Source organism: Pseudomyrmex gracilis, unplaced genomic scaffold (genome assembly GCF_002006095.1).
Source record: "Pseudomyrmex gracilis isolate BER0280 unplaced genomic scaffold, ASM200609v1 scaffold_143, whole genome shotgun sequence".
In the NCBI taxonomy this organism is placed as follows: domain Eukaryota; kingdom Metazoa; phylum Arthropoda; class Insecta; order Hymenoptera; family Formicidae; genus Pseudomyrmex; species Pseudomyrmex gracilis.
In genome coordinates, this window is record NW_018020727.1 from 107,688 (window position 1) to 122,148 (window position 14,461).

Sequence of the window (14,461 nt, forward strand, 5' to 3'; positions counted from 1 at the left end):
GCGGAATTTCGCGGACAAGGAGCGGCAAGGGAAACGGTTGCTCCTTCAGCCGCCGGTAGCGCCACCTAGCAACCGCTCGTCCAAAACACTGCGTCGGCAGTGAACATTTTTCTTACCGATACTCGATAAGTTAAGTAGCCGATAAAAGGGTTTCCTTATTTTGCGACGTGGATCTTGTAACAAACGTATTCGAGTGTTGTTTGTTTCTTCTCGTTCTTCTAATTAAACATGTCGGGGACGATGATGGATGTGCGGCAGTTAACGGTCACATATGAGCATTGACGCAGAAGATTTTTTTGGAAAGAATTGGTGCCCGTCATTAACGAATAATTTACATTTAGACACAGACTGGCGTATGGACCTAACCGAGTAGGTCCACAGAACCATAATTGCAAAGAAGTAGATGGATGTGCGGCACCGCGGAATCGATCATGTTTTCAAGTCCGAGACATTCCGGTAAGATCCGTGATAAGATTCACGTTTTTATACGACTTATATTCTAACTAATTGGTTTTTATTGTTTCACTATCGATTTTATTCTCTAATTGACTTTGTTACATCGGTGTTGCACTTGTGTGCAACGATTCCAATTGGTTTTGTCTCTTTCTATAGTTTCTTGGTGACCGTCACTTGTTGATATATGATATATTTTGTTTATTTCCTATTTCAATTACTAGCACAACACAGGCGCGCGCTACGCGCACGCTATTGTTATTTTTATTTAACGTGTTGTCAGTGAACACAACCTGTCACCGCGATGACAGATAGTATATACGTCTTATAAACCATATAATACACATATGAGAAATGTCAGAAATAACGCAAAATCAAACTCAAAAAATAGTGAGAGAGAGAAGTGGAAAAACAACACGTGACTAAAGTTACGTGACAGAAAAAAGAGCAAAAAAGAGAATATTATATATATTATATATAAAACTATATATATAATACACACATACACACATATATATATATATATATACCGTAATTACGTGATCGGGGTCAGTGACCCCGCCAAGGCCGCGCGGCCGAGGTCAGTGACCCCGCCAAGGCCGCGCGNCCGAGGTCAGTGACCCCGCCAAGGCCGCGCGGCCGAGGTCAATGACCCCGCAAAGGCCGCGCGGCCGAGGTCAGTGACATTACTCTGTAGTGTGTATATAATACATATAATACAATATAAAGTATAATATTATAAATATATAATAAATTATATGTATAATATGTATTATTTAATGTTATATATAATATAAATTACAGTCACGTTATTTTCACGTGTTGTTTCTCTACTCTTTCCTGTCACGTGACTTTACTTTAGTTACGTTTTTAATTTTTTCTACATATACGACGAACTGTCTTAAAATCGCTTTTCATTATTTACTCGCGCGTAACGGCTCGAGTCGCGCTATCACGATTCCACATCACCTTAGATAGCATTTTTTTTTTTCAAGTGACATCCTCGATAGGTCTAATCCACTCTCGTTATTTAATTGCAGAAATTGTTCAAAGTGTCTTTCTTGTTCTCGCGAACAAAGTTCAACTCTTCGAACAATGTCACGCGTTGCACGGTGCGCTATCTCGTAAGTGGTTTGAGAGAATTGCTTCTCGCGCAACTTCTTCCTCCTCGTCGTTGCGTCTGTGCTTTAATTAGATCTTCGATGTACTCAACCCCGAACGAAATGATCCAGCACGTTAAGATCTGGCGACCGCGCTGGCCGAATGATTGGACCACCGCGATCTATCCATTTGTCCGTGTAACGCGCGTTTAAAACTTCTCGTGCCCACGACGTGAAAAATGGGGTTTCGTCGTGTTGAATGATCAGCTGTTGCCGCACCCTGAGAGGAATATCCTCGAGGAGCGGCTGGTTTTCTAAAAACTGTGCGTATGTTTCTCCATTTAATCTTGGTGGGAAAAATAGGAACCAGTCTAAAAATTGCCTAATGTTATTTGGAAAAACTGCAAGAAAATTACTAAACTTACTACTAACTAAACCGCTAATTACTAAAACTTACTATTAACTAAACTGCTAATTACTAAACTCGCTACTTTATAATTTAGATCTCTATTATTCCTGCTCACACATTGATGATCCAACCGATACTGAAACGCGTCCTGGCGAGCGGGTTTTCTTCGTTCCTCAAAATTTATACGCGAGTCGAACACGCCGTGTGCCAAGCGAAGGTCGTCCGCAGGATTGCGACGAGGAAAAGAGCATTCCGCGCGAGGAATCCCGTTTACCCGATGATTAATATTTGTTAGAAATAGCGCGCGAACATTAACTGAAGACAATGAAATTACTTTCAGAAAAGAAGGTGCGTTGTTCTTCATCTCCTGCGAGAAGCTGTTGTACTTTTTGATAATGATACGGATGCGATCCGTTTTGGAGGGAGAGCCAGCCCGTGCATCGCGAGAGAGAGAGAGAGAGATAGAGTGCACTAGCCGCGTTCTCTTCGAAGAACTTTCTTAGGATTCTTTCCTCGTCGTCGTTCAAGCGAGTACGTGTACCAGCGTATTGATGATTTGGCAATACGCGTCCTGTTTCTCTAGCACATCGTAATATTACGTTAAGTGCAGCATGTCGCCTTACACTCGAGAATAATGTACTGGTTTTTTTTTTACATTTTCCTCTTCTTTCAAGTTTGGTTTCTAGTTTTCAGAATTTCCATTGCTCTATACGAGCAATTTCTTTATATGTCTAATGGGTTTCTATTGTTTTTTATATTCAATAAACATTGTGTTTTCTGAGTTAATGTAAATATTTACGCAATTTCATTAAAAGCGACAGGACTGATGCGACGATGGATAACTCCAATTTGATAGAATTCGAATAGGGGAACACAGTTGAACTGTACGTCCCTGCTTCCACTATTCCCTTCGTTGTCTCGTGTTCAACCTGCTGTCTCCTTCAAACCTATTTGCCCCCCTCCTCCCCCCCGACATTGTACTTTCTCTTTCCTTGTTCTCTCTCTCTTTCTCTTTTGTATTCATACTCTTCGTCAACGTAGAGTGTTCCATCATGTGTTTCGGTCATTCACACGCAATATACTTGTTCCAACATTTAAGATGCACAAAGTGCGTATCTAAATATAGAAGCAAGAATATAGAATGATGAGCACTTTGTTGCTTTCACGGAGCGTCACAAGACTAGTATTTACATACCGATCACTTTGAGTATTTATAATTTTTTAATAGAAATTTCTCTTATATTTCTCCAAACTGTTTAATCTGCTTGTTTTGTTGCTTTCAAATGAAACTTGTGTTGAAACTTGGAAATGACAAAATTCTTTAACTGAATTGCAATTTTATCGTAATTGTTTATATATTATAAATAATTTTCTATTGTTTGTTGGTTCATCTTTCAAGACAAGATTCTTTAATTATTCGATAGGTTTTTATTCTGCTTCTACTTACATCGGCAACTATTTCTATTCTTACATATGTGAGAACTTTTGCATTTTCTTTGTATTGAAAACAATGCGTTTTCCCATCTTTCCCGTGCGGAATTCTTATTACGCTTTTGTGTTTGCGTATTGCACTCTTCTCCCCATGTGAACATCTCGAAATATTTTGCATACTGTACGAAAAGTTATTTTTTTATTTATCTCAATTTTCTTGTCTGTCAATTGTCGCATTTGTTTATCTCTTTCTTCATGATTGTCTATTGCCGTACGTACATACATATATTTTATTACTTTATTTTACAAAAGGTTTGTAATAACTAAAATAGAAATTTCTTCCACAATTGGTAAATTTTGATTTGCGATGTTTTGCAGAAGAAAAAAGTACACGAGGTGTTTTTGTTTCAATTGTTCGAAAAGTCTAACAGAAATTCCTTTATCGTACGTCTCTGGTTACGCGCATGGTGGGGATAAAGGAGCAATGAGGTGTCGGTCGACAGGTCGGCGAAGGAGTAGTGGAAGATCAGTATCAACTCGACTGCTGTACCGGTTGGACCGACTTTCTTGATAGTGACGAGCGATCTCAACTTGGTACGAAGAGCGCGCGACTGATAAATCCGGTTAATCAAAAGTCTTGAGAGATTCGCAGTCAAGAGATAGAGATAGAGAGAGAGAAAGAGAAAAAGAAAAATAACGTTTGCTGTGAAGCGTCGATCCGATAGTGACGTACGCAGTTGATCACAAGAGAGTGGACGCGAACGACCTTGCGAACGTGCACGTGCAATCGGTAGCTTGCAAACAGCCGCTCCGAGAACGCTAGTTTGTCCGTCATAGATTCGTGACAGAAGCGATTCTGGCAGCGAAAGAAAAGAGAAAAACCAATTTCGAATTAATTTAAGTAATTTATTTTCTGATGTCGTGCGCACTAAACGATCCTTAAAATCCTCCGTCGAAGATTTCGGATCTCATGATAGAATCGTTATTGTTGTTTTCGCGATGATCGACCTATCTTGTGTAGTACTGTACATGACAACAACCGAGTGACTTGTTTTTCGCGCACAAAGTCGAGAATATCTACATAATATAATATGTACGCGTAGTTCGTTGCTTTTGATTAACATCATGTTGCCACCGAGCACTGTTAGAAATATTTACGCGGTAACACCGAGCGACAACACCGAACTGAGAAACGTATCGTCGGAGATAGCGTCATCCAACAACGCGTCCTTCAGAGAATCCACAGCGATTGCTCGTACCTTCGAGTTGAGTCAACCGAACAACGTGATATCCGCGACGTTGCTGAATGCTTGCGATAAACTGCGAGTGATCGACAAAGAGGAGGATGCCGAGATGTTGTCGACCGCGACCGTCGAGACGTCGTCGCGTCTTTCAACATCCGCGCAGAGTTACAATTACTTGTCGCAACTGTCCTTGTTGCCGCAAGCTCCAACAACCCCGCAGAATAGCCCGGAGGCGTCGATCTTGTATTTTTCACCACCTCGTCTACCATCGCGGACTGTAGATTCTATCAGTGACTATTTGTCATCGCCGCGAATTCCAACAATCCCAAGGAATAGTCCGCAGACAACTTCGACGATCTCGTCTGTTTCACCGTCTCCAGAGATTCGGTTACCATCGCACCAGTCTCCGACGTCGCGGACTGTGGACTCTCTGAGTGACTATTTGTCGTCGCCGCGAACTCTAAAGAGTTCGAGTTCGTCACCGCGGACAATTTCGTCGATCTCGCGCATCTCGCCGCCTCCGGAGGCTCGCTTATCATCGCACCAGTTTTCGACGTCGCGGACTGCGGACACTACGAATAACAACTACGTGTCGTCGTCGCCGAGCTTGTGTACAAGATCTCCAGAAGCTCACTTATCATCGCACCCGTCCTTGCTGTCGATGTCGCGAACCTTAACGGTCATGGTCGATCCCTCATTGCCGCCACCAACTGTATCAGTGTCGTCCCTAATAACCTCGGTACCTTTCTTGGACAGAAAATCTTCGGAATTCGGATGCCCGAACTCCGGTCACGAGACGTCAGCGAACCACAAGACGGTGCCGCGCAACTTCGCGAGCGCGCGTTCTCCCACGTGCTTCAACCCAGCCGAGCAGGTCTCGGCGGAACACTCGTCGCACATCCTCGACTGGAAACGTAAGAAGTTGGACGACAGTCCTGGACGGACCGCGGAACGCAACTTGAAACAGTACATCGAGTCATCGGAGTTTGGCGTCAACTTTAGGCCGAGTGAAAATTACAAAATGAACGATCTCGCTCGATGCGAACCCGGCAACGGTTTTATGGCTCCGCCTCATCAAAACAACCAGCTTGTTGATGTCAAAACAGCTTTTATTTCGCCTTTACATTTTCTACGCGGTCTCCACGCCTCCCCAAGTGAGGAATCGCGCGCGGCAACGTTGACGTCAGCTCCGGTTGGTCATCAGGACTTGTCAAAAAAGTGCGTTTTTCCCAAGATAGGATCATTACCGATGGCCTTCACGATCACGAAGACTCCCTCGGGCACCGAGATCGACATATTCAATCACATCTATCACTCCCTCGGATTGAAAGCGATGAAACACGGCGTTCCAAAATCCAACTCTTTCGCGAACGTCACCTCCAAGCGGAACGTCGAATTCATCCGCGTACCTGAACTGAACAAGGTCTATCGTCAAGGAAAGCTCATGGGAAAGGTACGTGCGCAGAAATTGTTTTCGATTCTTTGATCATTTTTATAAGGGCGAGATAGTTGAGCTCTTCGCGCTCTTTGATTTAATTTTTAAATTGTAGGTACGTTGAATGCGAAAATTTGCTAAATTGAGTAATACAAGCACACAACGTGACGCGTTGTGTTCTTCTCGGAAATCGGTGAGAAGCGATATTTTACTCAGACGATGATCGATCGTGAGATCCGCGCGACGCCGCCGCCGCTCTTCTCTCACCGCCCGGAGATAATTTCAGAGAGAATGCAGTCTCCTCCGTATCCTCCTGCTCTCCGTGAAAACCGGTCGTCGTTTCGTCATCCTGATTATTCGCACCCGGTCCGCTCGGGCGTTACACTCGGTATCTTATGTTAGAAATCGGACTTTCCGTTATGCACCGCCGCGGCTCCGATACTTTATCAAAACTCACCTTCTCTCTGATATTTCCGTGTTTAACACCGTGTGTTCCACATGGTACGTTTCCACGAGCCCCCGGCGTTCGCTATCTCGATACATCGTACTCGCAACCGGTTGCCGGTTTCTACGAGTTTGCACTTTGGTTTCCGCGCGATGCGCAATTGAAAAACTTACACGGCCTGTTTCGCGAATCTGAGCACGTAAAAACATCGCGTGAGGATTTATAATTGCGTATTTTTTTTTATTTCTTAATTTCTCAAAGAAAGAAAGAGAGAGAGAGGAAAAAAAGAAACTTACATCTTTAGTTTCTTTGTATCTTTTTTGAAAGTTTTTTTTTTATTTCCACACGAAGAGAAACAATTTTATTTATTTCGCCACAGCCAAGAGGTAGTTTCTTTTTTATATTATTTATTTATATAATTTATTTTTTTTTAAGTTTTAGACTTCAAACGAGCAAATTTATCTGCGGCTCGACAAAGCTACGTTTTTTCCGCGCGATTTAATTTTGTGCAACGAAACGTTGCATAACTGCTTTATCCTATTGCGGATTGTGAGAAATAACGAAGGATAATTTTACTCGCCTCGTGAAATCTTTGAACCGTGAAGAGAATGCGACAGCAGGAGATCGTCGTCGGCTCGCGCGGCTTGTGTGGTGGAAAAACAATTTTTCCAGAGAGTGACGTGACGAATTTACGGCATTGTTCCATCTCGTCCCCGTCCACGCGGGAGCAGTTTTTAAAAGTACGCGCATGTTCGTACAACAGATACGCGCATCCTTTGCGTGTGCGTTTCATACACAAAGTCAATGACATCCGCTGTCTTTCACTGATTGGCTCCGCGTCGGTTGCGTGCAGTTCGCGTTCAGGATAAGCTCCGCGGATGGGCCTCTTCCTCTCGCGTCTCTTTCCCACTCTCTGGATCGTCGCGTTTTTTCTCCGCAAAAGATTGTGTTCGCGTTAACGCAAACCGTAACGCACGACTGTCCACGTGATGACGTTTTACACCACGGGTATAAACTCGAGATATTTAACGACGGTGATTGACAGAAAAAATTAAACACGAATTTTGTCGAAATCTTTTTTTTTTTTTTTTGCGGGAAGATACCGAAATTTAATCTTAGACTTCTCACACGTTTCTTTCGATCTCTTTGAAAATTTCCGTTTCCTCACACGATAATAAACTTCTCTGTAATGGATTTCTATTTTTCTCTGTACATCCAATGGATCTCTAATGTTTCTCTGTGATTTAGTGCAAAGACCTATACATTCTTTTTTCTTTTTTGTTCACATAAAAAAACTTCCTATTCTACTCTGACGACAATTTTTGCGGAGAAAAATATCAGAATGTTACAATCGAACTTTTGTATTTTTTTTATCTATCATTGTTATCTGTTTCTGAATGGAAAAATGTTACGTTCTCATCTGGAGGTTTTCCCAGACCGTTTCTGTCGTTCTGCGTCGGTCTTCTCAAACGAAAAAGAATTTTTCTAAATACACTTTTTTATTCTTTGAAGTTATTTTTATGAAATTCGTTTAGTTCAGGGAGAAAAGAAAAATTCAACTTTCTTCATTCTCGACGTCATATCGTTCCCGCACGAAGGAAGTGATTTGTGAAACGCGAATATGTCGGAAGCGCTCATTCATGTCGTTATTCGCTTCGGCCGCGCTTTATGCCGCTTCCTTTCGCTTCGAGAATTCCGCGACGGATGGTGAGATTTGACATTGCGCGAGCACGCGTTACGTCGAGAAGTGAATGGCTTGTGAATGGGATTATTTCTTTCCAGATTCGAATTGTGATGACGCATTTTGCGCGCGCAAAAAAAAAAGACTGACCGATCGGCGCTGCGAAGCGCGACGACGTTGCGTGGCTTCGTTCGCTTATTTTCTCCGTCGAAGAGAGTCCGTTCTCGAGGAGAAGCATCCTCTCCTGTTTTGGCATCTGCGTCGTCGAGTCTCTCCACACGGCGACGTGACGCGGCGAGATTTCTCGACAAGTTGACCGCCGCCACCGCCGCCGGGAAAATTACGCTGAGAATTTAACGGGCCGCTGTGTCCTTCGTGAGGTGAACGTCAGTTCCTCTCGGCGCGCACATATCGAGAAAACGACACTCTCACACGTCGATCGATTTATTGATTTTGATGATGTCTTAATTAATTTGTAATTTGTCGCTCGTAAAACGGACGAGAATATTTTTAACGAAAGGCTAAAGAAATATCATCGCGCGTAGTAGTAAGTTTCCACAGTTTGTTCGGCTGATGCTCGACCGATTGACACACTTTGTTGTCCGACAGCTGGCCGGTGTTTGTTCGCGGATATTTCGAGATAGAGAGAGAGAGAGAGAGAGAGAGAGAGAGAGAGAGAGAAAAAAAAAGCAGGGAAAACGGAGAGGAGAACTTCGATTACAGCGGAAAGCGTTCAGAGAGATGTGAAAAAAGAACGGCGTAATCCCATGGGGGGATGGGAGGGCGGCGCGTTTTCGTCAAAAAAACAGTTCATTTAACCGCGCGTGCACAAAGCACGTGTGTACGAGGATGTATTTTTAGTCGTCGCCGCGCGGCACGGCATTTAAAAATAAAACAGATCGCTCGCCCCCGTGTGTGTAACTGCGTGTAATGCGAGTACACTGGGACGCGATAAAATCTTTTGCGGAGAAAACGCGGGACTTTCGAGATCCTTTTTTTTTTTAACATTTGAAAATTTATTGCAATTTACCGTAGAAACGCGCGAAATCGAAGAATGCGAAAAAAATAAAAAGTGACGTCAAGCGAAATTCGTCACGCGATCGACAGGTTTCAGGATCGAAGAGGTAAAATGTTCGGCAGAAGTTCGAAGAGTTACCGGAGAACAAAATATGAGATTTTGACAAAGAATGCGTTTGCTTTGTCGTACACAACGCATTTGTGCACGCTACGCGAATCGAGTTTGTGTGTGTGTGTGGGCGCGCGTGTAACTGCAAGGACTGGTGTAACGACCGGAGCACCATCGTCGGCCATTCTATTATCGTCTCGAACGTTATTTATTATTTTGTTTTTAGGGAGGTTTTGCAAAAGTTTATCTAGTGACCAATGAGAGGACCAAAGAGATTTACGCGTGCAAGGTTATCCCGAGGACCGTTAAAAAGAAACAAACGCATCATATCTTGAAGGTGCGTATTTTTAGCTAGGAACACGTGTGTGAAATGTTGTATTGTGTTCGGAAAAATATTGATTTGTGACATACCATCGTTTTCTCTCACAGATCCAGCAGGAGATCGATATCCACAAAAAGCTCAATCACGAGAACGTCGTCAAGATGCACGAGGCCTTCTCGACTTGTAGCGACGTGTACATGCTTTTAGAAGCCTGCCCGCAAAAGGTAATATCCTATGCGTTTCTATCTTATTTTTATTTATTTTTGTTATCTATCATTTATTTTTGTATCTTGTTGTAAAAATACAAAAATGTAAAGGATCAATTTTTTCTTGCCTGTACCCGGTAGACCTTGATGCATGTTCTACATTACCGTAAGTGTCTCACGGAACCAGAAACTCGTTATTACATGAAGCAAATAGTGGCCGGCGTCGAGTATATTCACTCGCAGAACATTATTCATCGGGATTTGAAACCGGGCAACATGTTTCTGTCGACCGAGATGATTGTCAAGATCGGCGACTTCGGACTGGCGACTATAGCCGACAAAAACAGACGAATGTAGGATCCGTTACTTTGCAACGGCGATAACTATATCGTCACGTGTTTTATTATTATTATTATTATTATTAAGAAAGGGTTGCGTAAACGTGGAGTTGTTTGTTTGTATTTACAGGACGGTGTGCGGCACACCAAACTACATTGCGCCGGAAATATTGAAGCAGCAGGAGTACGGCTTCGAGGCGGACGTTTGGGCGCTAGGCTGCACGTTGCACGCGCTGCTGATGGGTCGGCCGCCGTTCGAATCGAACATGCTCAACGAGACCTACGACCGGATTCGCAAACATATGTACTTGAAGATAGGTCAAAGTCTCGTCAGTTCCTGGAGCGAGGATTTGATTAACAAGATGCTAAGGCCTAATCCTAAAGATCGGGCAACTTTGGACGAAATAAAAGAACATTCGTACTTTCTCTATCATTATACACCGACCTATTTGCCCCGTACATGTTGCTATCAAATGCCGCGAAAAATCCTGGAGCCCTCGATCGCCAGAAACCAGGAACCTGAGCCACAGGTGAAGAACTAAGACACGTCTAGGTCATCTAAAGGTATCTTCGTTCAATGACGGGGTGTTTTTTCAAATGTACAAAATTGTAGGCACATTATCCGGTCGTTCATCCCGATGAGTCGTTGCGCCACAATGTCGCTCATCAACAACAGTCGGTTCAGACTCAACAAGAGCAACCAAGACATGAGAATTCCGTGAATCGCTGCTTCTGGAGCAACTCTTTTGTTTCGTGCAGCTGGCGACATAAACTGAACGAACTGCTGCCGTCATTTCGATTCCGTAAAACACTCTTTCTCAAGACTGATGGTCTTCGCAAGAAGAAGACCAATCCTATACTCATGTATCGCGCTCTGAATGCGTGCGTGAAAGAGATGAAACCGACGTCGGACAATCCGCAGACTGTAGATCACATCACGCCGTTGTTTATCACGAGATGGATCGATTTCTCTCTCAAATATGGATTGGCGTTTAAGCTTTCGGACCAGTCGATCGGTCTTGTTTTCAATGACAACACAAAAATCAGTTATACTCATGACAGACAGTGAGTATCAAGAATATTTCGATATAGGAAATAATATTTAGACACACACGCGCGTCAGTGCTCGAAAAACTTAGCTAATTTTTATTTTGTTAATTACGATTATAGCGTGAATTTGTTGCAGGAAAGTGGAATACGCAACGGCTAACGATCAGATCGAACGGTATCACCGAGAAAACGATATGCCAGAGCAGTTGAAAGAGAAGCTCAAATTGCTTCATCGCTTTACTGATTATTTAAATAATCGCTTAATAGACGGTAAACGAGATAATAAGTTTATTAATATTAAAAAGTATTGTAAATTTATTACAACAAAATATTTAAAACGTTAACATACATTTTTCATAGGTGCCGAGTTGACTGCATACCGCTCGCCATCGAAGCAAAAAAACGCTTGTGTGCCTCGCATGAAACGATGGATGCACATTCAGGATAAAGGTACTGTGATGGAGCTGACGAAACCTTTGTTGCAAATGAACTTCACAAAGGACCACACCAAGATAGTGTTGTCATACGAATCCAAGACCACGGATTATCTGGTCACTTACATCGACACGTCGCGCCAGATGACTTCTTACTGGCTCGACGATCTACGTAAGAATGGTTGCACCGCGGATCTCTACTGTCGTCTTGTTTATCTCCACGAGACACTTCTCAAGTTCAACGAGATGGACGCCAACACGGTCTCCTCTTCATAGTCAAACATTCACGAGAGAACGTAACAATAATATCCAAGTATGTATTTAGGGCTGGTTATTACACTTACTTCAGATAAAGTATCGGGTAGTAATCTATCTAATGGTTAAAACTCTAATTTACGTTGTTCCATGTGTTGGTAAAATTTACATCTGGTAAATGACAGAAACCAAAAGATAAGTTACAAGGCACTCTCAGTACCGTGTAAGTCGTATCTAACAGATAAATATATAGAAATAAAAAACAGTGGGGGATGCGCTATATAGTCAGGTTTTCCTATTCTATGGATAATAACCTGTCGAGTAAGGTGAGATTTAAGGTAAGGTGGAACAATCGGCCTTTAAACAATTAGGCATTCGGATATCCGATTCTGAAATCCGCGCAATTTGGAGAGAACGTAACGTTAAAAAGTCTTGAATCTACAAATTGCAAGTTGTTGTTCAAATTTGTTAAATTTCTCGCTTATATTTTTGCAATTTTTTTCTACTTGTTATCAAGGCTCGATTTTCTAACGTAAAATGTATTTTCTAAAGTTTTTCTTGTTATTTTTATATATATATTAAGCAATCTCAACATACGTAAGCAAATTGTGATACGCATTTTACGATTGTATATTTAGGTACATTTTAGAATTATTAGATTGATGCCACAAAAAAAAAACAAAGTTTTTACTGTGGTATGAAAACCAGTCAAAACGTTAACTGTGATAACTTTTTGACTCTTAGACGCAGAAAATACAAAACATATGTGTATTATAGTGTTGAATTAGTGAAATAATTGCTCCTGTGTGTGTGTGTATGATCAGACAAAAAAAAACACACATTAACGAAGTGATGGCTTTCGCGAAAGATACACACATCTGTATCGTTTTTTCTAGAATCTAGAATTTACAGTTTGTTGTGAAATTTAACGGAGTGCGGTATGCGTCACTAAAGTTCTCAGTGGCGTTTCTTCAGATCTCTCATTTTTTTAATACAGAAATGATAACGTGGACGCGCTGTCGAAATCAATGTGATAAGCGTGTAATGATGTATGAGCGTGCGTCGTAACATACACACCTCCCGGTGACTTTTTTTACGATGCCAGACCCCACACTTGGGGGATTGTCAAGCACTGCATCACTACCTCTGTAAAATAGGTAGCATCAGGTAGTAGCATCAGGTAGCTGTTAAAATATTTATTTTTTATTACGCTGATCTCTCTTCATAGTCCAGTGCCAGCGAATAAGATAGATTTGTCGATAAGGTACCAAATATCGCCCAAGTGCCTAAATATCGCTCACTCGCATTTCTCAGTTCTATACTGTGATGACTAATTACATGTTTGTAGAGGAGCCAATAAGTCGTGTAATTTCGTTAAGATTTGGCAATTTTATCTCTTCATTACTTTTTCGTATATAAAATATATCTTTTTATCTTTATATATACAAAATGTACATAATTTTATACTCGCTAAGAGAATATGTTCGGAAATTGTTTTGATAAAAACACATGTACGTGAGTCTGTTCTAAAAAATAACAAGACTGATTTACAGAAAACAAAAATTTCTGTGTGGTTTTCTATATTAGGATGCTTTGATGAAGTTTCCAATCTGGAAATGTGTATATAATAACACAAAATAACAATCTCTCAAAGTTTTCTGTGATCTTGCGCAGAAAAGGAAAGCATTATACACGAATTGATAAATCCGATGAGTGGAGGCTGTGAAACTGCGGCAATGTTTTGAGACTAAATACTCGCGTGTAAATAACGCGGAGTGATAAGAAGGTCATGTTGCGTTCACGCGCGCAACATCTGAGTCTCGGCAGTATCTTATCGGACGCAGAAAACTCTTTTCCGCATCTGATAGGAGAGCATAGGATCTCTTACGGCATTTGATAGCAACATGTACGGGGCAAATAGGTCGGTGTATAATGATAGAGAAAGTACGAATGTTCTTTTATACTGTTTAAAGTTGCCCGATCTTTAGGATTAGGCCTCAGCATCTTGTTGATAAAATCCTCGCTCCAGGAACTAACGAGACTTTGGCTTATCTTCAAGTACATATGTTTGCGAATCCGGTCATAGATCTCGTTGAGCAAGCTCGACGTTTTTGACAAAAATCTTGATTCATAGTTTGTAAATGTCTTTATGCTTTCCAAATTTGCGCAATAATAATTTATCTTAGTAAAGGATATACGATATTCTTTTTGTTTGAATTTTATAAATTCTAACAAAACGCGTGAGACACGATTCGAATAACAAGGAATGAGCAAGAAAATGCAACCACTTTACATTTAGGAAAATCTTATAATTTATATTTTTTTATTTCTAACGGATCAGTCTCATTGCTTTTCGAACAGACAACGTATACGATCTTAAGTATAAGATTCAATTATAAATGACCATAAGTTAACAAGATCTGAGCTTCAGTCGTGTTTTATTGTTAAGCCATCGTTTTTGTTGTTCGTATTAAATTATATAAACTAATTTAATCATTAACTATATGGATTAATATATATTATATTATATAT

The 14,461-nt window shown here is 41.4% G+C and overlaps 1 protein-coding gene across 3 annotated transcripts; it reads left to right on the plus strand.

Moving 5' to 3' along the window:
- The first annotated feature begins 121 nt into the window (after positions 1 to 121).
- On the plus strand, positions 122 to 14,427 carry LOC109857078 (serine/threonine-protein kinase PLK1-like). Of its 3 annotated transcripts, none has more exons than XM_020433021.1 (9): positions 122 to 456; positions 3,772 to 6,090; positions 9,551 to 9,661; positions 9,754 to 9,870; positions 9,994 to 10,205; positions 10,321 to 10,720; positions 10,804 to 11,255; positions 11,377 to 11,510; positions 11,601 to 14,427. In XM_020433021.1, exons 2-9 carry the CDS (start codon positions 4,519 to 4,521, stop codon positions 11,948 to 11,950), a joined length of 3,348 nt encoding a protein of 1,115 aa, XP_020288610.1. In that variant the 5' UTR covers positions 122 to 456; positions 3,772 to 4,518; the 3' UTR covers positions 11,951 to 14,427. The 3 variants fall into 3 exon arrangements, with proteins under 3 accessions (XP_020288610.1, XP_020288611.1, XP_020288613.1); XM_020433022.1 differs by having other exon boundaries at positions 3,817 to 6,090; XM_020433024.1 differs by having other exon boundaries at positions 127 to 456; positions 5,394 to 6,090.
- The last annotated feature ends 34 nt before the right edge of the window (positions 14,428 to 14,461 follow it).

Coding starts and splice junctions, on each gene's coding strand:
- LOC109857078 (XM_020433021.1), top strand. CDS start 4,519: ATGTTGCCACCGAGCACTGTTAGAAATATTTACGCGGTAACACCGAGC. Junction 9,871..9,993: donor TAGAAGCCTGCCCGCAAAAG/GTAATATCCTAT, acceptor TGTACCCGGTAG/ACCTTGATGCATGTTCTACA. Junction 11,256..11,376: donor AGTTATACTCATGACAGACA/GTGAGTATCAAG, acceptor AATTTGTTGCAG/GAAAGTGGAATACGCAACGG.